The following is a 27,283-nucleotide window of genomic DNA, read 5'->3' as shown; positions in this document are numbered from 1 at the left end:
AACCGTTGAAGAAATGTGGCAAAGGTAGGAAAAGTGGGTCGATCCAAATCCCAAACAGCAGTAGCCCAATCCAAAGCTCTTCCGGTAAGAAGAGAACAAACAAATGCAATCCTGCTCTCATCGTGCTGATACAAGTGCGGTTGTTGATTCACAAAGAGCGTGCATTGTAACAGAAAACCTTTGCATTTGCTAGACGTACCGTCAAACTTCTCCGGGAAGGCTAGACGTGGGCTGGTGGTGAGAGATTGAATCCCTGCTGGTGGTGGGCTCGGCTGAGGAGCGGCGGGTTGAGCGGGTATCTGCAATCTTTGCAGAGCTCCAACTAGCTGTTCTGTGAGTTGGGTGAGTCGATCCAGCTGTTGCTGGTGCGTCGTTAAAACGGAGGCCTGGGCCGAGAGCTCCGTGGTGAGCTGGTAAACTGTCGCTGGATCCGGATGTGGCGAAGTTTTCTGTGACGTAGTCATAGACTGATCCGGAGGCGTTGGATCCATTTGCAACAGTTTTATTAACACAATCAAAGTAAACAGGCAAGGTCGAATAACAGCAGACTGGTGTGGAGCAGATAATCCGTTAGAGTGAACGATAGTCCATGCAAAGGGTCGAGGCAGGCCGCAATCGAAAGGGGTAATCCGTGAGACAGGCGTGGGTCGACAAAAGGCAGGCAGATAACGTTCACAAAGTGGATAAGCAGTCCGGTCGGCAACAGGTAGGCAGTCAGAGGTAATAGCGCTCGGGATTGTCAGCATAACTATACAAAACTTCGCAAGGAACAAGCCAGCGAGGTGATCCTTAAATGGCCGACCGAGAGGAAGTGAACCCGGACGACCCGGAACCAGAAGTGATGCGTCCCAGGTAAGGATTGTGGGTAATGTAGTGTTAGTACTCAGGTGAGGGTTCCCGCTGGCGACGGTCAGAGGGAGCCACAGAGACCGCATTGGTAACATATATATGGGCCATTCTACAGAACTGGTTCAAAGTTAGAGTTGGAAACGTCTTGAAACAAATTTGTTTTTTTTTATTCCACAAATTTGTATATATGCAAATTGTATAATATCCCAGGCACAAATGTTTAGTAGTTGTGCAGTTATATTGTATTTTCAGAAAGTTTTGGAATATTTGTCCTCTCTCAAATGTGTCACTATACCGAAACATGGTGATATACAATTTAATAAGAAGGGTTATATTGACCTATTAAGATTTTGCTTACATATTCCTTGTAATTATATATATATATATATATTTTTTTTTTTTCTATTTTATTAAAAAGTTTCAAAGGTAATTTAATAACAATTACAATTTTAACATTATTTCAAGTGTGATTTATGAGATTTGTTGTATTTTGAATTCAATTTTTCTATGTAGAAAGCAAAAAGTTGATCATACTGATTTCAAACTTAAGGATTGATTAGTTTGAATATACATTGAACCAAACACTATCATAACGTCTTAGTTGATAATTCACTATATCAATCACAAATATCAATTTAATAAGATGAAAATGTAGGGGTTAGGGTTCTGGACAGCCACCTCCCAATTGCAAGTACCCACTAAATTATGATTTTATATATAATAAGCTTATTGATATTGTAAATATTATTATAGGTTTCAATAGATAATAAAAGGATCTTAGTAAACATCTATATTTTTTAAATGTGTTTTTAGTTGTGGGACAGCAGTTTGCACCAATTCTGTAGAATGGCCCACACATATAGATATGAGTACGCCCATTTGTGCCACGTATGCACCTCACTATCACCATCTCCAGCCCACGGTTCAGTCACGAATGGGAACAATGAGCGTGGAGGGATTTTCAGCAGGCCTCTGGTAATAACAGACCTCATTATGTCCTCATTATGCCGCCAAGCCAACGTTATGATGATGTTTCAGAAATGTTATGAACCACTCCACCACTCCTATAAAACTCCCTCAGTAGGCCTCTGCTTTGGGTTACGCTCCCATCTGGCTATGGGAGCAGACATCATGTCCGACGCCTGTCGCGTGTGCGTCGAAGCCATGTAGCGGAGCGTCACCTGGCCCGTGCAAATTCCTCCCCGCGTCGTGGAAACGGGGTGATGCGTTTGCCAGTAGGAGGGGTTACGCTATGCAAATGAAGGTGCTGGAGCTGTATCAAGGAGGCCCGGAGGCTGTGATCATTTTCTCCCACCATGCCAGCTCGGCTCCCCGATCGCTCATACAGCACCACAGCCTAATGGCAGCCCATTAACATAATTGCCAACACAACTAGTGTTCCGTGTCTGAGAGTCATTCCCTATCCTTCAGGAGAAAAATACGGAGCGAGAGAGAGACAGACAGAGAGAGGGAGAGTACAGAAAGGGGGAATAAATGAATGCAGGGATGGAAGGTGAGTCATACTGCTAACCAGTTAAACCATTATCATATTATAATTGTCTTTTGTCTCATTCAGAGGGGTGAGAGTTTGTTTTGCAACCTTACAACAGATCTGGATGAGATAGATATACAAAGAAACGGAGAGAATGGAAAGTAAAGGATTTGAGAGAAGACAAAACAGATAAGTGTAAAAAAAAGAAAGGCAGAAAAGGACCTTAAAGAGCAGAGGAGAGAGAGAAAGGAAGCTGATTGGAGGTGGGAGGCCGGTATTCAGTCAGGCAAATGTGCCAGACGCATACTAGAGCACAAACCAACCTGCCAGGCAAAATGAAATTCCCATTATTTTTAATTAATCCCTAATTAAAATATATTACTCCACAGATTCCGCAAATCTCTCTTAATATGCAAATGCAGCCCACTGAAAGATATTTACATATCATTAATTAAAGTAGTGCATTCTTTTAGTCTAACGAGCTGTGGTCCAAGTCTGCCAAAGAAAACCCCAACCTACACAGCAGAGAAAAAGAGGAGAGAGAGGGAGATGGAGAGAGAGCGACAGCGTGCTGGACGCCAACTGAAGCAGGAAACTGGCAATATGGCTGCCACCTCACTAACAAAATATAGCTGGCTTGACATTATAGCTAAAATAATCGTATCTGAAAACTTTTCAGCCTTTTGACATTATGTGAGATAAATGTGAGATAAATATATCATGTAATCTAATGCATTACATTACTAACTACAATTTTTGTTATGTAATTCGGAATTAGTAACGGACTACAATTTGTAAGTAAGCTATACAGGGATGCGTTTCCCAAAAGCATCGTTAGCCAACTATGGTCGCAAGTTCCGTCGTTACCAACGTAGTTCAACGATTGGGTGTTTCCCAACACCATAGTTCAAACGAACATTCGCAAACAGCGTCGCAAACTTGCGTGGTTGGAACTACAGCTCTCGACCTGTGGTTAGAAGCATCGTTTCTTGTTAGTAAGACATGTGGGCTTAATAAATTATGTTCTTGGTCACAATTTGCAAGCTAACACGCAGTACAATCTATATCCTCAATTTTATCTAAATATAAATGCATTTTAATCTATGTATTTTTGTGCGTCCTCTATAAGCGTTGTTTATGAGTAGTGCGCATGTGCACAAATGCCTGAGGGAACCCCGGAGTATGACGTAAGAGAGAACACGCGATGAATCAAACATCAAATAAAGCGAAATGACAGGGAACAAAAAATAGTAAATGAGTCATTAGGTGCCATGTTCAATATAGCTGCATTTTCGAGATCTCTAATCAGTTAAATAGCAGACGTTATTACTCGGTGACGTCATTAACAATGGCCCTAAGTTGTTGAACTAATGTGGTTCAAACGACGGAGATGTGACCGTGTTTGGGAAACAGTCGTGACTAGCTAGTTCGTTTCCACACCAATGCATCGTACTATGGAGGTTAATCAGCGAGTTACGTCGTTGTACGGGAAACGCACCCCAGATCTGAGTTGATTACTTACAAATTGTAGTCCATTACAGATTCCAAACTACATGACTAAAATAATCTGTTACATTACACAGTTTAGGTAATATAATCAGACTACTTTTTGATTACTTTTAGATTACTTTTAACCTAACTCGCTTATCACATTGATTTGAATAGGATAATCTAATTATAATCGTATCATATTGATATAAAAATACAAAGAGAAAGAAAACATGTTTCATTTGTTGTGCTTAACAACATGAAATACAGCATTTTGCATGACATTATATCGTGAAGGAACTGCAGGCGGTTCATAAGTTTAATGAAATGCTAGTAATTAATTAAATCGTAAAAATGTCAATTTAAAATAACTACTTTTAAAATAACATTAATCAAAATAAAACACTTGCAAAAAATATTTTATTTATTTCCCCGAATGTCATGTGACCATTAACCAATGTCAGAGAACCGTGAACATGCAAATGTGTTATGAATTATTAACTTCCTACCTTAAAATCTTACGGGGAAACCTGAAATTATTTCTGGTCCAGTGGTCAAATGCTGTGTAGCATGGAAGCCCGTTTCTGCTACTGAATAAAATTTTTAAAAAAAAGGTAATTTCGACTTATCTCACAATTATGACTTTTTTTTCTCAGAATTGTGTGATATAAACTTACAGTTGTGAGTTATAAAGTCAGAATTCCAAGATATAAACTCACAATTCTGTGAACATATCAAGTCTTTTTTTTTTCCCCCTCAGAACTGGACTTTATAACTTGTAATTGCGAGTTTATATCTCACAATTCTGAGAAAAAAAGTCAGAATTGCAAGATACGAAGTCAGAATTGTGAGAAAAAAAGTCAGAATTTCAAGTTTATATCTCGCAATTCTGACTTTATTTCTAGCAATTGTGAGTTTATATCTCACAATTCTGAGAAAAAAAGTTATAATTGTGAGATAAGTTGCAATAACCTTTTATATCTCACAATTCTGACTTTATTTCTCACAATTGTGAGTTTATATCCCGCAATTCTGACTTTATATTTAGCAATTCTGACATTATAGCTTGCAATTGTGTGTTTATAACTCCCAGTTCTGAGAAAAAAAGTCAGAATTGCGAGATAAAAAGTTGCAATTGCCTTTTTTATTTTTTATTCAGCGGTGGAAACGGGCTTCCATAGTGTAGCCACCAGACTACTGACTGGTCTTTGTGTCAATGTCCACAATACCAGACGATTTTATGTAAATATTAGAAAGGAACATTTAAAAGATTAAAAACGGGAATTAGAAATAATTTACTGGTATTGTGTGAATAACCTGTAATCATTTAATTAATAAAAAAGTAACTGTAGTCCGATTACGTTATTTTTTAAACGTAATTTATTCAAATGTAAAGTGTTACCTTATTTTTTAAAATCTTTTTTACATGCAAATTTAATTTAACAATGACTTACAAATACATTTACAAAAATATTTTAATATATGAAAAATGCCACAGACAATTCTGGGGAAAAAAAAAAAAAAAAATCATTTTTTAATTTATTCACTGAAACTGACAGTTTGAACTGATTTATGTAAATTATTAGAACTTATTCTAATTCTAATGCCATTGTTTCTTTAGTTTAAGACACAGGAGCTTTCAAAACACCTCCATCTTAAAGCTTTCACACAAGGAAGAACAGAAAAATGAATCTTATATCTTTAGGAAACTTAGCACATAAAATGTACATGAAAAACTTGCAATATTCACAATGTTGCTTATTTTAGTCACTGTGAATATAACATGAATATTCATTATTCATATATCACCCACCTTGCTATACAGTTCATAGTGTCAGATAAATCCAATAAAAATCTATATGGAATATCAACTGATGTTAAAACCTATACCTACAAAGAAAACTTTTCCGAAAACCCACTAATGACATTTCCAAAAAAAAAAAAAAAAAAGGAAATGGACAGGGTGGTTCCTTGCATGGTTTATATTGCGCAAATGCGCAGCCAAATTTGACGCACATACACACAATGTAACTTGCATTTGAGAGGGGGCACAATAAATGGAGGCGACTGGGCAGAATTCATTAAGTTGATAACCGCGGGCTCCATTACACAACTCCACAGCACTGTAATGACTTCTGAGGATTGGGGGAATGAGAAACACGGCAAAAAGAGTAACATGTAGAAAAAAGAAAATTAAAGGTTTTACTGAAAAAGAGAAAATGACAGAGAGAGAAGGGATGGTTGGCGGGTTTCTCTTTTAAACCAAAACTCATGACAGCTAAGAAGCTTTGCTAGCGCTAACTGTGCTTATATTGCGATAACATAGAGATTGCTGGTAACAATAACAGCAGCAGAATGTTGGTTGACCCACAGAAACACAAAAAAGCGCTTCAGTTCACTAACCTCTATTCAACAAACAGTCATCTGATACCAGCGGATTAAGAGGTTAATTGCTAAGACAGACATGCAGAGGAAGCGCTAGCATAAGGCAAAGGAAAAATGATCATGACACCAGCAAGACTGATTTATAGAATGCTGTCGGGGCTGTCCATGACATATTATGATGCTCATAAACGTCCTGTTCAGCATGTGAAATCATGCATCCTTCCTGTCTCAATCAAAGGGTATTATGCTCTTAACTTATCACTCCACATTCATTTATTATTTATACAGTGATTAAATGCTTATGTTATAAGTAAAGCAGTAATTACCATCGGGGAACTCTGAATTTGGTTTAAGCCCCACGTTTAACATTAAGTTCAGTGTTAATTAAAGCAAATTGGTATTGAACATAGTAAGTTGATGCACATGGTAGTCTGCAACCATTTAAACATATTATGTTATATTTACTGTATAGTGCAAAACTGGCAGCTGTGGTTGCCAGACATTGTAAAACAATACTAACGTATAGAGAGATGGCATATTGGTGACTTTATGTTTTATAACTTATAATTTTGGAAAAGTGATATTATATTAACACACCAATCAACTTGAACTATCAAAATCTGTGTTCACCTAAAATGTACTGTTAACTACTGTAATAATACAGGTGGTAAAATAAAAAGTTGCATCATGAATTAAAAATTCACTGTAAATGGTCTGTCTATAAAACAGGTCAATACTCAATCAGTATAACATATACAGGGTCACATACACAGAGAAAAAACACCATCATGACAATAAAATAACTATTTAAAAAACATGCAAGACAAAACACTATAATATACATTACTGATGACAAATATAAGAAACATAATGATTTAATATAAATCCTTGAAATGTGATTTTACTGCTTTTTTCTATACATGATATGGTCATTCATAGTTTTTACATGCAAAAATTCTAAATTTGACAATTACATATAATGTAATGTTAACCTGTTTAATATCAAATTTTTCCCAGACATGAAAATATCCAAATGAGGTGGACTGAATTAACATATTTCTGCAGTCATAAAAATTGTTATACATCTCAGCCCAGCTATTTTAAACTCTTTGATAACATTCTAGGGTTACTAATATGCATAAAAACGGTATACAACATTTATAGGAAGACTGAGATAAAGACAACCATCAACGTATCTTAAAATTGCTACTTTTTTTTGTAAAATATAATATCAAATTTTTATATTAGTGCTACCAGTATTACAACATCAATATTGTAATTTTTTATTTAGTGCAATATTTTGTCATTGCAACATTTTAGTGTAATTTTCACTGACAACTGCAATTGGATTTATATTGTATACCTAAGTTCACTGTTATCCCACCAGTGTCTACTGTGACCATCAACATGTTTACTCATTGTGTGACCACACTGAATAAATGTGAATTCATATTGATACTAGACACCTTAAAGATAATGTGTGCCAAAAATATTTGTCATATCTTTATGTTAACACACTTTACTAGCCTTTTGTTTTGGAGCTTTGATGCAGCCATCATCTTCTCAAGGTGCAAACAAAAAATAAACTGATCTGGTCATGTGACAATTTGCAACAATCACGTAAAACTGCACAAATTTAATTGAGACACTTTATTTATTTATTTTCTATATTTGCAAATGATTCAATGTTTTCAACTTGCATGGAAGCCGCAATCGAGGTGAATATTGTGCGTTGGCGCCAAGCATGTCGCCAATTTGCCTCTATTTAAGCCTTTGCATTGATTTTGTATGTAATCTACTCGTGCAAATAATAAAATTTGTGTTTGGTGTGAACACACTATAAGTCCAATTCTGTGCCGGCTGAGCTACCGATCAAGCTTGTTGCGTTCGGTGTTGTGTCCATTTTCAACACCCTCCCAAATTATTACCCCCTTTCATTGAAATCATTACATGATTGCCTAATCCTAACCCACCCCCACACCTAACCCTAAACCTACCAATACTAGGGGGGGTCAGAATCTGGCGGGGGTCAGAATTCGGCACAATACCGGAAAGCATAACATATGGTGCTGTAATCATAACTGTGTAAAAAAAACAATTACAAGTGATTGCTGTTTTACCGCCTCTAGTGTTCATTTCTGTTGGAAACTGCAGTGATATGTACTTATTGGTACCTATTTCGCATGTTCCCATGGGTACGTTTTCGCCATGAGATTGGGTTGAAAGAACAGTGATAAAACGTGCCAGAAAATACTACAAATGTAGCTGGTTTATGAGAAGACATTCCCATCAAGACACTTTCCATCAGTCACTGTGCCATGAGAATGATATACATAAAGTCAGAATTGTAAGATTCAAACATGCAACTGCGAGTTATAAAGTCAAAATTGAGATATAAACTCACAATTGAAGTCAGAATTGTGAGTTATAAAGTCCGAATTGCAAGATATAAACTCACAATTCTGACCTTTTTTCTCCAAACTGCATTATATAAACTCACATTTGTGACAAAAAGTCAGAATTGCTTTTTTTTCCCTCAAAATTGTAATATAAACTCTCAATTGCGAGTTACACACCAAATGTTTATTCTTTCATTGTATTAGTGCTAAAACAGCCCAGCAAGCCTGTTTAATTTGGAAAAATCCCTTTAACATACATCACGTAACAATTAAAACTTCCAAATTCATTGGCATGATCTTTCCAGATGGACTTGAACACAGGAAACAAATTTTAACTTCAACCTCACTTAGAATATTCCCATTGATGAGACACATCTATCAATGTATTGGTAGAAAAAGGCTGGCATTCATAGTCTTTGAATGATCCCTCACCAATCTATCGTGTGGACCTGGCTAATGATAATCATGATTCTTAATGGCAGGCCATTCATTTCATAAATCCTGTCGGGCTTGATTGCTGAAGAAGCTTTAAAAACCATCCTTCATTAATGTTAATGGGCTTTTTTAGTGGAGGCCAGTTGTGGTTAGGTCTACATGGCAGGTTTCCCAGGCTTGTTACATTGATTCCCTCCACACCCAACCCTGATTGGCACAGAGATCCATCAGTCATGACTAAGATCCGCCCCATTGGTTTATTTCAGTCCTCCTTGGGCAATACAGCGAGTGGACGGTTGACAGCTCATGAAGCGGAGAAGCTAACAGCTCTTAAGATTCATTGTTTTGAACGCTTGCTTATTGAAATCGCACAATGGATCGTAATAGCTGCTATAAACTATAAGCTCCTATAAAAAGATATTTTGGTGACATCCCAGAGGAAGCCAAAATTACAAAGAGTAGAAATCTACTCCCACTTTCTGACTGCACGGCAATTACAAAGGAACAAGGCAGATGCTTTTTTAGGATCAAATCAAGAGCCACTACAGTAAAAATGTCAACATACCGGCCTCAGGATCATCATGAGAATCATAAGAAGCACAAGAGATGATTGAGAAGCTACACTCAATTAGCATAATATAAAAGAGCCCTATAAAAACCTGCAGTATGAGCAAAATAGAAAAACAAGCCCAGAAATAACAAACCCTGAACCCTAACTTGAAAAAATCTCAGCGTCTACTTCTAGTAAAACTATTCGCTTTGTGCAGATTGTTTCACAGATAACCGATTTAATTTGTTTTTCATTACTCCCTTTAGCAAACTGCAAGTAAACAAAGAAGCAAGAGGTGTCAGATTAATGTCAGATACGCAATAAAAACGTACTGTTCTCACACTTTATTTTCTGCATTAGTGTCTTTCTTGTGACCGTGGTATTCTGGGACATTAAGCATTATAATTATAACATCTCCTGACTCCCTAATTAACTTATACATCCATATTTCACAAACAGCTAATAATACTCACATTCGTTACAACCCACTAACATAAATAAATGACTTAATTTGGCATGGGAATAATAGTATTTGTTGGAAATGTTCTTGTTATTGTTGTCAGAACATCCTCTCACATTTTATACACTCCGGACACACGTGAAAATGCGTGCGTCTCCTCTCACACTTTATGCTGACACATTTGAATATGAAGAACAATGTGGCAGGCACAAGAAAAAGGATGTTATTAATATTTTATAAGGCAACATGCTTCTAGCATTCTGCTGAGAGTAATAGGGGGCTAGTGTGTGTGTGTGTGTGTGTGTGTGTGTGGAGGTGGGGGGGGGTATCTGTGAAGACACACTAAATTTGGACAGTAAGGAGTATCACCCTGTCAGCGCGGTACACCGCACATTTGAAACGGCCCATTTAACGGCAGCACGCGCCTATCCGCTGTGCTCATTTGCATACTTCAGTGAGGCCCTGATGGATGAAGATGGATGAGAGAAAATCAACCTCGCTGAAACAACTGTTATATCAAGGTTAAACTATCCACAAAGCTCTTAACCTGTGCAGCTTTATCTCCCTGCCGCCTCCACCGATATCAATTCATCAATAGCGCCTTATCGGGGAGGATTTCCGAAAGATGCGCACTATGAGGTGTGGTAATAGGAAATCAAATGAAGGCAAAGTGTATGCAGATATAAGGAGGCACCTGCTTACGATGCTGTCAGGGGATATTACCTAGAAAAAACAGTGGACAGCAGCAACAGGAGATGCCAGACAGCTGCTTCGGCTTTGGGTTTAAAGCTTTTATTTTTGGCCAGAGAGGAAAGCACAGAAAGAACAAGAAATGATTATAAGAAAGAGGAGGGACAGGATCAGGTAATGTTGCAAGCCAAATTCGAACGTGTTATCTGCCTGAACACCATAGCTCACAGTGTCAGAGCAGAGCATACCAAATCGATACAAAAAAAGTCTTTCTGTTGACTCAACTGCACTTTTCATAAATTAAAAAAATACAAATGTCTCATTATAACAGCAAAAAGATTTTGTAAAAATATAATATTCTTTTATAATATAATATAATTATTAAATTATTAACTTTGTAAAACTGCTACTATAGCATCAAAAATTAAATAATATAATAAGGCTGTTTCAGTGTGAGATGTTTAACCTGTTTATTGTATGTTTATGAACAGAATTATTTTTTTAACTGCTATTCTAACATAAAACAGAATAATATAATACAGTATAATATATAGTATAATATAGTATAATATAATTAATATAATATAATATAATATAATAATGCTGTTTCAGTGTGAGATATTTACAATGTGTATCGCTTTATGGCTCATTATTAAACAGCAAAAAGCTTTTTTTAATAATATATTATAATAATATATAATGTAATTATTCAATTAGAACAGAGTTACATTTACTTTGTAAAACTGCTATTCTAACATAAAAACTGACTATAATGTAATATAATATAATTGTTTCAGTGTGAGAATGTTTATTAACAGAATTACACTTTTTTAAATTGCTATTCTAACATAAAAACTCAATATAATATAATATAATATAATAAATAATGATGTTTCAGTGTGAGATATTTACCATAAGTGTATCACCTGTTTATCATTTCATAATATGTGGCATAAATATATTGCAAAATAGAAAGAAATATATTACTTTTGTAATACTCCTATTCTAAAAAAATATGTATATATAATGTAATATAATACAATATAATATAAAGTTGGTTTAAATTAAACGTGCACACAATGTATTCTTACACATTCAAAATAGTTTGCTTTGTATTGTAAAGATATTTAATATCAGATATAATATAATTTAATATAATATAATATAATCATATATAATAATATATAAAAAATATAAAGTCTGCTTAAAATGTAAATGTAAACGCAACATATTCTTACACATTAAAACTGAAATTGTATATCATATAATATAATATAATATAAATTAATATGGAATAATATTATATAAAAACACAAAGTCTGTTTGTGAATGTGAATGTAGACACGTATTCAATGTATTCAAAATGGTTTATTTTGTATTGTAAAGACATTTAATATAAAATATAATATAATATAATATCAGTGTGAGATGTTATATGTTTATCATAATATTATCTTTGTCCAAATCAAGCAGCCCTACTTTGAGTTGGATGTACATTCTGGGAAAAGACAATCACATCAGACTGAGCTCCTGCTTAACTCAGATATAAATAAAGGCCATCAAGTCTTTCATAATGGCACTCAGAACCTCATCCTTTAAAAAACACAGTCAGGAGGGTAGAGTATACAATGTCACCAGCTGGCCTGACGACACAAGCCTCCGATGAGACTTCTCCAGTCGATAAGGATTCAATGGCGGAGGTTTGGCTTCAGGTCGAGGTAAACTCTGCTGCACATGCCTTGACATCTCACTGTTCCTTTTTCTGGCAGGAGGCTTGAAATGCAATATATCACTAGAACAGCCTTCTTCCTCCCCTACTCCCAAATGCACACACACACACACACACACACCTGCCACCCATGTTTCCGTCTGTGCTCTCAGCAACGGAAGACCTAGACAAGAGCTGCTAAAAGCGGTTATGTAGGACAGCAGAGCACAATGCTGATTATGCAAAAGGCAAAAAAGGAAAATGACAGTCATTAATAGGATTCCAGGAGTTAACTGTCCATAACTAACACTGCCAAAGGCGAGCTGGCAAACAGAGGCAATCGGGAATGTGTGTGTGTGTGTGTGTGTGTGTGTGTGTGTGTGTGTGTGTGTGTGTGTGTGTGTGTGTGTGTGTGTGTGTGTGTGTGTTCAGGGACAGCGAGCCTACACTGTACAAACAGTTCTCAGTTTAGAAACGAACTATAATAGCAAACACGCAATTAGCCGAAAGATGCGAGACCTGAGTCCTCAAGGTCAGACGCTATTGAATATTTTGTGTTTAGCGTACAGGAAATAATTACCACCCACATAATTACAGAAGGTGACTGTGTTGCAATTCGCAAGCGCACCGTATTGCCTGCGAATCATTTCATTCTTCATCTAGCGCATTTTCGAGGGGAAGCCCACTGAGCTATTGCAAGACCTTGAATTCCTTGCCACATGAGGGGCTCTTTGTTTCCCCTCGATTAAGCCTGCCTGAGTGTTCAGGGCAGAGTGTGTCACGGTTCCTCGGTGTGTGTGTGGTGTTGCCAGGCGGCCGTGGTGAGCGCTGACCCCTGCTAAAGCTCCTGCTCCTCACCCCGCTGTGCTAAAAGCTACCTACGCGCTCACTGGCCACCATGTTGGGAAGTGATCCAAATCCACCTCTTCATGCTCCCCCTGCATGCTCTGCTCCTCCGCAGCCGGGCCTGCATTCGTTCGCATCTGCTGTGCCATCAACTGAAGTGTGTTAAAACACTTTCTCCTATCATAAATGTATTGGCCATCATTCATAAAACACAAGCAGAGCGATTTTTTTTTATGTACATGGTTCATGGAGCCGTTCTGACGTAAACTTTCAAATTCATGAAAATGTTCGTATTTTCAAAATGTTAGTTGGTAGTGCGTAAAACGTCTTTTCATTTTTTTATTTTGGCGAACTGATAACACTGAATTTTTAACTACAATGGAGAAGTTAATATTTCTTGTTACTTGATTTTTTTTTATTCGGTAATATTCTTCAAAATGAGATACTAGTAATACGTTGCTGTCGTAGATCATAGCAACCATAGCGTCTCAGCTGGAAAAAAAACCCTGTGACACCAAAACATTCTTAAGTGCTATAAACACTTTGGTGGACACATGTTAATTGAATATTTATTGTTAGGCATATGGCCTATTAGTCTTTTTTGTATTTATGCAATGTACTGGAGCTAGTCTCGCGTAGCCAGACCTTCAGATTGACGGCTGAAGGTCTGGAATTCATGGCAGCTTTCATTGGCCATTTTTTTTTTTTTTTTTTTTTTTTTTTACTGTGTTAACTGTACAACTTTGGGTACAACGCAGCGCTCGTCACTGTCACTTTTTACCCAGCCGTCCAATTTAAGAAGGAGAAATACTACAAATACTACACTGACCAACCATCCTACCTGTACAACGACCGAACAACAATGGAGAAGTTTTATTCAGTAATATAATTTTGTGATGTATAATTTTGTCCCAGGCGATGTATTTTTGGCTATTGATACAAATACACATGGAGGAGAGTTTTCGGGAAGGTCCGAAGTTTTATGAGGCCCAATGTAAGCCAGTCATTGAACAATTTCTGCTATTAAAACATTAGTTTTGTTTAAGCATCTAGACCAGCCTGACTCAACAAAAGTGGATCAACAAATAGTGTGAGTTTGGGGCGGGGTTATCTGTTTGACTGCCCTATGACTGATGGGGGAATGTTTGGGAAATCTGTTTGAAACCAGTCATTGTTTTTGCCATTTTGTTTGCTAGTGTTAGAGGAATAGTTTTTTTTATTTTATTTTTTTTTTAATTTTTTTTTTATTTAAGCTCTAGACCTTTGACATTTTTACAACCCAGGCTCATGAAAATACGTGCCTCTATATACATTACGTACCTTACTGCATGTTTCGAGCCAGTTTCAACGTGAAATGTCCAGAGAGTGGCGCTAAAACACAAAAATTTGTGACCCTGGCACGCTTATATTACATTGGTCCAGTACATACAGGTACATTTTTTTTTTCCAGTTTTGCAGAAATGCATATAGAGGCACTTACTTCCAATGAGCTTAGGTAGCATTTTTAATTCTAGAACTTTACCTTAAAGGCACAATATGTAAGTTTTCGTCACGAAAGGGTGCATATTCAAAACAAACAAAGAAACTAAGGCATAGTTTGATGACGCCGTGATAGAGTGTGGAGCTGTTGTCTTTATCCCTAGAGCCGATGCAATTCGACAGACTCGGGCAGAAATCATGTCCATGGATGAGCTAATGTATTAAAGACTTACTAAGGTCACTGTAGTATGAAAAATGGTGGGACAAAGTCGTGGAAGTGAAATGAGGACGCTGGAGCGATTGTTAATGAAGGTCGAGTGCGATACACAGCTCGAAAGTGGTGGAGATTTTATTATGCCACAGTGGACCGCTTCCACTTCTTCTGGTCATGCGTATGTAGGAAAAGCAGTGCTGTTTTATCATACTAGATACATTTGAATGTGTTGAAAGTTCTGTTATAATGCTACTCTGTGCATTCATCACCTTTCTAATAAAATGCATAACGTATTTAAGTGTCTTTGAGGTTTCCATGTTTTCTACAAAATAAAACCTGAAAATTGAGGGTGTATGACGTCATTTTTAGAATATAAAAAACATACATAAAAGTACATAAGTATATACAGACTTATTTTTTATATATTCAAATGAAATGTATTCCTATGGCAAAACTTTTTTCAGCACCCATAACTTTTCACTGTTCAGTGGCCCATGATCCTTCAGAAATCAGGTAATTTGGTGATCAAAAACATTTATTATTATTAGAGGTCGACCGATGTATCGGTTTTGCCGATTAATCGGCACCTATAGTTGATTGGCGGAACTATCAGTTATAGTTCTCAAAAGGTCCTCATTATACAGCACAGTATACTGTAGTGCATGTTTTTATATAATTACTAAGTGATTAATTTGTTGACTAGATGCTGCATTAGTGGAGAAAGGACAGCAGGATACTTTTGCCCATTTGGTGATCAAATAAACTTTTGTAGACCACCGCTTGAATTGAATGTGACACATCCGGTGTGTGTGATACCGGATATCTGCACTTTTGCCCGGTGTGTGACTAACATATTTATTATATATATTAGATAATTACAAATGCTGTAGAATAGAAGCAGTTAAATTGTGAAAGTACACAATATTTCTATATGCATGTAATTTTAATACTGTGGACTGTAGATATTTAAAGAGGGCCATCTTTAGTTTGACTGTTGATGTAATGGTAACACTTTACAATATGAGTCCATTTGTAACATTGAGACTGATAAAAGCTGTAGAATATAAGTATATTGTTCCTTGTTAGAGTTTGTCAATTTCCTTTTAAAAATGTAGTTGCTTTTGTTAACAATAATGAGCTATGAACTAACTGTAATGATCAATATACAATTAATTTTAATAATTTTAATCATTATTATATGGTTCAATAGGCTACTTTTTTATTTAAACAGTACAGCATTATTTATTTTCCATTCAGTATCAATTTTAAAAACTATTGGTCGAAAAATCGGTATGGGCTAGTGCAGTCCAACCTAGCTATCGCTATTGGTATCCAAAATCCAATATCGGTAGACATCTAATTATTATTATCAATATTGAAAATCATTGTGCCATTGTGTATGAAATTTTGTTCATTAAAATAGTATATATACACTTTAGGTGATCTTAATTTATTCAAACTGTTACATCTCAAATGAGAAATATATAATAAAATGCATTAATAAAATATGCTTAACTGTATATGCCAACCAAAAGAGATTATGTACGTTTTGTCCCATGAAAATCCACATGAATAAGTTTTTCATGAAAAAAAGTGTTAGTAAGTCACAGTTCATCATTCACCCACAAAATTCTATTTAAATCTATAACCAGACCTAAAACTATGTTTTTCTGCTTTAAAGTGTTGCCAATCAGATAGGAACACCACCGAGGACGGTGGCTTAATTCATCATTTCTCTCCTTCACTCTCGCAGGGAGAAAATATGTACACTCATGTATGTGTTCACGGAGGGGGTTACGCAGGCTCATAGCCAGCCCTTTTGTTTCTCACGGCAGCGCCAGCTTCATTAGCATAAATTAGAATATTTCACGGCAAGAGAGCGACTCATAGCTATGCGTTACCTTCACATAACGACACACGTCCTCCCGCACCCCCTCGACTCTATCTCCTCGCCCGCTGTAACATCTAACCCCCCTGCTGATTAAAGAGAGTGGAGGGGATCTTTAGCACAGCCACACCACGCCAATAGCATTACATTAATCTACATTAGAAACATTCATTACATGCTACTCAGGCAACATGCCTCTTCCTCAGCGCACTCTGTATATCATATCATTAGCTTAAAGTATATGGAATGAATATGAAAATACACTTCCCTGTTGAGACATTCCCTCAAGTAAAATACTAAGACGTGGCTGAGGCAACACTATAATTGCATGGTGAAATCTAACAAAGGTAGACGATATCAGTGTCATTTTATTACTCTAATACACACTATCCATGAAATGAAAACGTGTGTAAAAGTCATTTTTGTGCTGTGAATAGAGTCTACAGGATGTTTCAGGTCACATAGCTACTCTGTGTGTGTGTGTGTGCAGGTCCTCAATCCCTCCACGTTTCCCTGAACACAGGATACGACAGCGAATAAATGTTGATCAGTGTTGATTCCGTCCAATGAGCGCGTGTCGACTGACAGTGTTCCTAAGCTGCGGCGAAAGGCGGCCATTAATCTTGGTCTGGTTTAAGTAGCATATATTAATTTGTGTCATTTTTACTAAGTCGAGACAGGAAGGGGCGCTCGCCAGTCCGTGTTTGACTGCTCACAGCAGCGGGAGAATGGAGGGGGGGAGCTGATGGCTGGGGGGAATATAGGGGGGGTCTTTTATGTATTGCGCCGCTACCGCCGCCGCTGCCATCGTCAAAATCAAACAGCGGGACGCGGGAGAACGGCAATCGCCGGCCTTTGAATTAAACTAAATGAACTCCTGGGGTGTTGGTATGGCAACCGTGGCTGGAAACGGCACCGCCTTTTACACTTAAGGCACGTAAGGAAATGAATGAATTGAAATGTGTTTGTAACGATGAGGATTTTGTGGCAGAGAGAGCCCTAATGCTGTTATATGGATCACGGCCATTGACTGCACCGCTGAGGGGCTGAGTCTGACTCCACAGAGACAATAATAGCATCTGCAGAGCCTTTTACTGTAATTCGCTTTTTTACATCGGGCTACAAACTGCACCACAGACTAATATCAGAGAGAAAAAAAGAGCTCCGTCGCATCTGCAAGCAAATTTCCTCTCTAAAGCAATTTTTAATCCAATAAGTGAGTAGATGTTTTCGCTGTAATGGCTTTGAATATGATATCTGTCAGACAACTATGAACAAAGCTCAGTTTGCAGAATGGCTGGCATTGATGCTGGAGATATCCAAACCGGCCAGCGCTGTGATGCTTTTATGCACTTTAGATGCATTCAAATCTTTTGAAAGGAAATATTAAATGACCATTATGATTATTGTGCCTTACACTAAAACAAACAATGACTAACAGTTTGAACGGATGTTGAAACAGCATAGGGCTGCATGAATAATCAAAATAAAACTCAAATCGTGATACACTGCAGGTTTCAGAGTGAAACATGGCACTGTGTTCTTTTAATGCGAGTAGTAATGTTTTCAGTATCTCTGAGCAGCTCAAATGCAGTAAATGTTGTTTCGCACAAACTCCATCTGTACATCTGCTCAGACTTTGGGTTGCTTAAAATGTTGGGAATGCAACATATGACAACCATCTCTCTAAACTTGTAATGAGAAGTTCTTATAAACCAGCTTCGGTCAACAAAGGCCCTAGCGATTTTCCACCAAAATAAAAGCTTCAGGGGTCAAACCTTTCAAAATGAAGATATAAGACATTCGTAAATAATTAGTATTGTAATTTTAGTAAGACTTAACAATAAGGTTCCATTAACCAATGTCATAAATGAACAATGAACAATACATTTATTACACTATTTATTACTCCTAATGATAGGTAATAAAAATACAATTGTTCATTTCTAGTTCATGTTAGTTCACAGAGCATAAACTATGTTAACAAACACAACTTGTGATTGAAAAAAATGCATTAGTAAATGCTGAAATTAACATTAACTAAGATTAATAAATGTAGTGGAAGTATTGTTCATTCTTAGTTCATGTTAAAGTAGTTAACTAATGTTTACTAATGAACTTATACTAATATTAAGTAATAATATATACTAACATATATTATTACTTAATATTATTACATTATTTTTATTTTTAAATGCTCTATTTTTTATTTTTCAAATTAAATATTAAAAATAGTATTATTTCTTGTTTAGTTTCATATTTTTTATAATGATAATAAATGCTATCTAAACGCAACACTTTACAATAAGGTTCCATTAGTTAGTGTTAGGTAATGTTACATGAACAAACATTGAGCGATACATTTATCAAAGTATTTTTAAATCTTTGTCAATGTTAGTTAATGAAAATACAGTCATTCATTGTTAGTTCATGTTCATTCACAGTGCATTAACAAGCACAACTTTTGATATTAATAATGCATTAGTAAATACATTAACTAAGAGTAATAAATGTTGTAGAAGTATTGATGATTCTAAGTTCATATTAACTAAAGTGGTTAACTAATGAACCTCATTGTAAAGTGTTACCAACACAAGATCACACCAAATAAATGTTTTTCTTCGCCAAATCGTGCAGCCCTTTGTCAGTGCAAAACCCAAGAATAAGGCTTGAATAAGGCTCAGTTTACCACAAATTAGAGTGCCGATGATTCATTTCATGTGTTGTGATGCCTTTCATACAGGAAAGGAGGAGGGATGGTTTTAAATAAAGGTTTTGATCCTAAAGCAATGCGAAATAATATTAACTCGATGTCATCAGCCAAGAACGCAGGTACGAAATGCAACAGTTTCAAACCATCTCATCGTAACCTTAAGCCATGTCAATAATTATTCCATAAAATGAGGGTTTGGGTTCCTTTATTGACCATCCTTAGGAGGAAAACACCTCCCACACAAAAAGCGCTTCTTCACTATTCACACGGGCAACCTGTTATCAGAGCTAATTAGAGACTCCCACCTCCGTTATACATTTCTGTAATTAGGCTCTTAAAACATGATTAACATGTCTCAATTACGCCAGTCATCATTTGCATAATTTATAAGGAGCTCTAATTGCGAGTGAGTTTAGACTTGAAGCTGGGTAATAACAGAAACACACAGGAAACATTATGCTGCTACTGAGGCATGTCCGTTCCAACGGCCCTAAGTATGATTAGCAATCACGTTCCAAATAAAACAGGAGGAGGAGAGACTCCCCTCATGTAGCTGTAGCAAACACAATATTTCTCCACAATTCACTACGACGGTCGTTAGATATCTCGCCAGCTCTAAAATTACGTGGCGCACAAAGAACAAATGAGTTAAGGAATAAAGCCCAAACTTTATTAAGCGCGGTGTTGCAAGCACTACTACCGCTACAATAAAGGTAAAAGAACACTGTGAATAAATATGTGAATATTACAAAAGTAATACATCAAAATACAACCCTCACAAAATGTACTCTGTTTACTTGCTCATTACAAGTACTGTTTTCTCATCTCGTCTCACAATGGCTATATTAATACATGAAAGAAAGACATTTATTTGAAGTTGAAAGTTATTTTGTAAGAATTTCACAGCTGAATCTAGCGTTAAAGGTAAATTAATGACTACTCTGAGACAACTGTGAGATACATACAAGGTTCTATCACTCATTCGACATGAGATACAAGTAAGTACAGTACAGGAGAGTGTGTCAAATATCCCCATATTGCTTTTAGCCTCATGCACATGTCAAAAAGCGTAAATTGTTGAATGCCACCTTGAGTAAACTCTTGCTTAAAGTCTGCAGGAATGTAATATTTTGATTTGGAAAAAAATATATTTTCTTTTTTATCTTATTGTAAACAGTTCAAATCAAAATGTCTTAAATCTTTTGGTGGAACTACAGATTTCTCTACAGTGAGGGTTAGTTTGCTTAAACCCCGGCTTTGTCTTACAATTGACTACAAGCTTGTATTCAGATCTGTCTCCAGCCAATCCATTTAATTCAGATGTTTGTCACAATATGTAAGAAAATATCTGTTACATTGTGATTATACACATTATACAATGTAACTTACATAAAGTTGCCACATTTAACACTTGCCAATGAATTAGCGTCAATGACATGACAATGATTTTAGTCTGTCTATCAAATAAATACATAAAAAAATCGAATTCACAGATACAGTGACTTGAATACACATACACTACCAGTCAAAAGTTTGGACACACTTCCCCATCAAAGAGAATGGAGAAGTGTGTCCAATTTTTTGACTGGTAGTGTATACTATGAGAATGTTTTTAATTTCCCAATTAAATTCATTATTAATATTTTAGCGCATAAACCCCTGCAGACTCACTTGACTGTGTCTAGGCCAATACATTACTTAAAATATCAGATCATTTTTATGACAAGGCAAGGTTAGCTCAGGCTCTAAAATGTCATGTGGTTCAACTGAATCTTAACTTAGTGATATTTATAAATTCATCACAATAGTTGAAATAAAAAGTAAAAATATCTTATGAATTAAGATTTTGATTAGATTTTCACTGATTACACTGTAAAAAAAAGTCAAATGACTGGCAAAAACGTAAAATTAAAGTAAAATATCGTAATTAAAGCAAGCAAAAATCTGTAACATAAGTTTTTTTCTGTAAAACCTTTAATAAAAAATTCTGAAAAATTATTGTTTTGCACTTTATTTCAATTAAGATATTTTACTGTTTTGACCGTTTTTTATTCATTTATTTATTTTTACAGTGTAATTTTAAGGAAAATATGTTATGTTTTACTTGTTAGTTACAACACGACATTTTTAGGAGGAAAAAAAATCTTTTTCGAAAAACTTTTCTAAAAGCTTTTCGAAATTGCACAAAACCCTAACATGATTTTAAAAAGGTTTTTCGGTGTCTTTTTGGTGGACTTTTTTTTGTCATCGACCCTCTACGGTTCAGCGAGTTCAGGCTAAGTTTAAGTTTATTTTTCAAAGCTCTGTTCATGATGGGGCAAATGTATGTCCATGTGAAACAGGCCTGATGAAAGCCCCAAGGGTAAAAGGAGCTGAAACCCGATACCAACACACATCCAAGTTAATGCCAACGTTTCCATTCACGACCATCTATATGTGCCAATCACCGAATTCAAACACACACACAGCGGCCTTGCATTTCCAAGAGCACGCAGTACACACAAATACACGAATGCTTTAAATAATCTGAAACACTTGCGGCGCTAAAGCAGCCTTGTTTAAAAGCCCCCACCTCGCATCACATCCTGTTCCGTGAGCCGCAGTACTTGTTTATACTCGCACGCTGGCCTGTGCCGTGTTAGCTCGGTCAGGCCCTGTGTAAAAATACACGGCGAGGTCAGGAGTTCAGCCCGGCTCTGTCTGCTGCTGGCACACCGTACTGCCCCGCTTGTCAGCTGCTTGCCAGAGGAGGGCTCATCACCACGGCGTCATCCCGCACGGCTGTCAACACGACGACGCCACTAACACGCCGCCACGCAACACGTGGTGCGCGCCGGGCAACTCGCAGCCGTGTCAATCTCGGCAAGACGGCCGTAGGTTACGAAGAATTACAGGAGCCGTGTCATTTCGTGCTCTCTCAACACGTCTGCAGATGAAATATATTAGCGGAGTGAAAATTTATTGTTCCTGTCGAAGAAACTGTGTCGTGTCTGAATAGGAATTACGAGTTGTGCTTAAAGCAGCAGGCTGAGGTGCCTGAGGTGACGATGCAGTTGATCCAAACATTCAAAGTTCTTGTAAATCAAGGTTATTGTGAGCACAGAAAGTTCATTTTTTAAAACACAGAGCCACTGTTTCATTGAGACAAGCTCTTGGTCGGCTCTGTGACCTCCACAGTCTGTTATGAAAGCTAAGACACCACTGTTCCACAGCACGCTACGCCATTTCAACAAAACAGACCTGCTACGGATTTAATAACCTCGCTTTTCTGGAATCCACCTGGGACTCTACGGCTGCAACAATGTAAAACCATGAACGAGACTGACTCTTTATTAAAAAAAAAAAAATTTAAAAAGGCCCCGACAAAAATGGTGGCTGCTCTCGTTTGGGCGCTCTGCACTCAGCACATTTGCAGTAAATGTCACGGCGGAGGTTTGAGCCATTTTCTCCGTGGCAGCGGTGGATTCGTGGTGTCTGTCTGTGCAGTGTGAAATTACACCCTCACATTAAAAAGAGACAGAAGTGAACCGAGGTACAGCTCATGGCTAATTCTGCAGAAGAGAGCACGGGGGGGTTTAATGTACAAGGACCTTTCAAATCAACCATCAGGGCTTGAGTTCATTTATTTTCAGTGTTTGCTAAACCATTTTCCCGACAGTATAAGAAACTGACACCTGAAAACATTGAATTTTTCTATTTTCGGAGTGTTTTCTTAAGTCACAACCAGGCTACTATCAATAGAATCCACTTTAAAAACATCAAAATCCTTTTTTCTCTCTGAATTCCCAAGCCGGGGCTTTAAAAAAACCTACAGAACTACTTTGCAAATGTTTGTGGCTGAATGTTTGATGGTGTAAATAAAACAAACATATTTCTATTTCATATTCACATATATATTTATATAGTTCGCCCTCCTGTTCCACTTGACAATTTCCTTCCTCCCACTTCCTTCAACAACTGGAAAGCCCAACTTTTTCAAAATGAAACAAACAGGAAATCAGCTAATGTTAATTTTTATACAAACACTGATCAAATGCAAGCAGGATTGATTTTGATGATCCGATGCTCCTAATGAAGCCCTGAGAGAGAAAAGCAAGCGCGGCACAACCGAGGAAGCTGAGATGAACCCCCCTTGACAAAAACAACACCAGGGTTGCGTTCAAACACAAACAAAAGCTCAACATGAGGTGTGTGTGTATGGGGGGGGGTCGTCTCACATTGTGCGCTGAGATATAAAGAAGATAATATAGACAAAACAAACAAACAACTAATTCACACACTCCTCATGTTGGGAGTGACATCACAACTATAATTCAACCAGGAAAGCTCCATCTTCATAATATTCATAAAGATCTTTTATACCCAGTGGTAAATCTAACTGGGTTCATCTCTCCAGTCAAAAGCCCTGCAGGTTCCTGGTTGCCAGGAACTGTGGGAAGAGAAGCAGGAGCAAAAAGCCAGGAAGAGGTCCAAGTCACTTTGTTCTTCATCTTGGAAACGAACTTTGAGTGAACCCCGGGTGACGCCAGGCAGTTCAAAAGAGCCAGGCATAACTCTTTCCCTCCACTGAGAACCTTGCTAAACAAGAGGAGGAAAAAAGCGAACCTAGTGGCATGAGGCCCCTGTGATCACTGACACAGTGGCCCTCCGAAGCCCTCTTCAGTCGGTCAGAATTTCACTAAGGAGGGGGAAAAACTTCTCCACTGCAGCGCCTTTTAGACAGTGTGGCAGAGAGCCAAATTCAGCTTCCATGTAATGAAATCTTTGTAAATTACACTTTGGGGCTAATTAGTAGGAAGATACGGCTGTGTTTTTTTCTCTTTTTTTGACATTTGTTGTTGTTTCTCATTGTAGCAATCTGCCTCGAAAAACCTTCACTCAGGGACGATCGCATAATCAAAACAGCATGTTCATTTCACTAATGAATAGCGCTTCTGGTGGACTTTTTAAACTGCTCTTAAAGTGCCTTCCTCAACCAGCTACATTGTATGCACACAAAAACTTAAAAAACGTATCCATTAACAATTTAGAATCTGTATTTAGCCAGACAGCGCAGCAAAAAAATGTTATGTCGCAATAAGTCAAGTTTATAAAACTCAGATGGGCATTATCAAAACCAGGAGGCAGAGTATCTTAAAGCTAACAGTCAAAATGCAATTTAATGAGTAAAATAACATCCCAAAATCTTATTTTCAAACTAAAGGCATTGATATTCTCATATACTGTAGGCTATAAAAGTAAAATAACCTCATCAGTGAAGCTCAATGCAGCATAACATAACCAATCATACAATACAATGTGAAAAGCTGTATTAAGCAATACACTTCAGCTCAGCTGCAAAAATTATAATCCTAGCCCACAAAATAATAATAGCTATCTATTTAAGGAATCTGAATGTTCTATGAATCACACAATATTTGAATAGCATGAATTTTTGTTATTATTGTAATATCAGAAGTTTGACATGGTGCAGTCTTGACTCTAACTGCAAATTGTCCTCTATCTAAATATCTAATAACGCACATTCTCACAAGACACGCAATATATCACTGTATTAAAGAGCTCTGTAGCAAAAAAATCAATATTTCAATATTCAGCTTAATGTGATAACTGGATTTAAACAAAGGGTAGCACTTGCAAGTTTTCACTTTCTGTTCTCTATGTAAGACAGGAGAACCCACCTGTTTTTTCTTTTATTTCACACAGGACGTTGAATAGAGCCGGCTTCATTCTGTGACAATTCAGTGCATGTTTCCTAAAAACACAAACGGAAAATAAATATCAAGCCATCACTATGCATGACCTGTCAAAACTGTCAAAACACAGACATTAGGCTTAGAAGGAATGTCTGCTATGTCTGATGGAAATGTGTTTTTGAGTATTTTACAAATGGTATTTGATAGAAGACAGCTGACAAATGGTTCTAAATTGTGCAGCACTTTTTGGAAGTGATGCATGTGTTAAATGAGCAAAAAGCTGTCAAAATATTTCACGTGCATCAAAGATAGCAGCTTAAAGTAGATTGCAAAGTAAAATTCCTATCAAATCCTTATATACGCTGACTAGCGTTATTTCTTTTCCAGAAAATAAATTAGACCACAAATGTAAAGTAGATATCAGTTTAAAAAACAATAGTGTTTAAAAAATGCTTTAAAGTCAAATTCAAGTAGTTTAAAAATTATTTAAAAAGTAAAATGTCTGCATTTATTTCAAAGTGTTTTAGAAACACCTGTGTTAACAGGTGCTAAGGATAATAGGGTCAAGTGAATTAATTTTTGTCAATACTTCAGTCATATAAATTAGTCTTTAGCTAGTTGCCTTATTGATTACTATAATGTGTTTTATTGCGATATATATTTTTTTTAATATTTATATGGAAAGTAACAGATTTAACAACGGTCCGACAGAAACATTGTAGCCACTTTGTCATTGTACATTTATAGACTTTCTCATAAATTCATAAATATGTACGTTAAATAAAATTAACTATGCATACTCGGTAACATTAATTTCTTTGCTCAGTGCTTATGTGCTTGCAGTCCAATAAATAAATAAACTGGGACTGAATCCACCCGCAACATGTAGTAAGTCTATATGGCACTGAATCAATGCGCTTTCTCATTTGTAACCTGCGAGATCCAGAGCAATTGGAAATCGAAACGATGCATCTGGGAAGAAGAAGACAGCTGAGATTGTGCACAGAAGCACTCGGAAGTGGCTGTAACATATTTGTAATGCAAAATAAAAAATTACGGCAGGATAAAAGTTTGAAAGAAGACGCGAAAAGAAAGTCGGTGCGCTTCGGCTGGCGCGTAAATATATGAAGCAGCTGACTTGTTAAACACTGTCGACGTGTTTCAGTGGCAACTGTGAAGTTAATAATACTGAGACAGCATGCATACATTCTGACATATATACCTGGCTTGTGCCTCGTCCAGACTTTGGTCGGTTATGGTCATGATTTGTTGTAATATGTCTCCAATGTCCTGTTTTCTTCCCTCGCCGTCCGCTCCTCCCGTGCCATCCTGCATATGCTGCGCCAGGCCGGGGTGTCCGGCCATGCCCACCCCGTGAGAGGAGTGCATCAACCGGGGCTGATCATCCATCCTCGCCGCTGTTCTCTAGACTCTGGTGACTTTTTCAATTCTTGCCTAGGAGAAGGAAAATTCCTTCAGGAACTCTCTCCGTCACTCCCCCTTTTTCTTTCTGGATGTCAGGAGCGCGCTTACAACATGGAGAGAGGGAGAGAGGGGAGAAAAGGCAAAGCTCCTTCTCACAGCTGGTTTGGGTGAAATCTGATCTGGAGAGCTGCTTTAGGATCAAGCCACTCCTGCTCTTGCCACCAAAGCCAAGACAACAGAGCCCAACTTTGTCTAAGGGCTGCTGTAATCCTGTGTAATCTGCGACTCTGCCGCGTAACTCCTTGTTTCCTTTGACAGCTTTACGACTGAAACAGCTTTAAGACGTGCTTTGAAGGCGTTAAATGTGGGGAGAGAAGTGCTTTTGTTTCGCACAGGTCTGCTGGCAACACTGACACATTACGGGAGGCTCCGCCCACCAACACTGGCACATAGCGATGGGACGCCGCCCATCGGCCGTCGTTGGACGAGGGCGCGCTGTTGGCCCCGCCTCGCTTCTTCCACGATACGTCAATCATATTCCCGAGGAAGGTGGGTCGCCGTAATAA

The 27,283-nt window shown here is 37.3% G+C and overlaps 1 protein-coding gene across 2 annotated transcripts in view; it reads right to left on the bottom strand.

Moving 5' to 3' along the window:
- The window catches only part of pbx1a (pre-B-cell leukemia homeobox 1a), an 89,219-nt gene extending 62,142 nt beyond the window's left edge, over window positions 1-27,077 (bottom strand). For both annotated transcript variants that reach the window (XM_073848321.1, XM_073848322.1), the window contains exons 1-2: window positions 26,515-27,077; window positions 25,278-25,351 (exon numbers count right to left, since the gene is read on the bottom strand). In XM_073848321.1, coding sequence (XP_073704422.1) covers window positions 25,278-25,351; window positions 26,515-26,702 — 262 coding nt within the window. In that variant the 5' untranslated portion in view covers window positions 26,703-27,077. The remainder of the gene's footprint in view (window positions 1-25,277; window positions 25,352-26,514) is intronic.
- Between the last annotated feature and the right edge of the window lie 206 nt (window positions 27,078-27,283).

Source organism: Garra rufa, chromosome 10 (assembly GCF_049309525.1).
Source record: "Garra rufa chromosome 10, GarRuf1.0, whole genome shotgun sequence".
In the NCBI taxonomy this organism is placed as follows: domain Eukaryota; kingdom Metazoa; phylum Chordata; class Actinopteri; order Cypriniformes; family Cyprinidae; genus Garra; species Garra rufa.
Note: the sequence above shows the minus strand (reverse complement) of the source record. Positions and strands in the feature narration are given on the sequence as shown.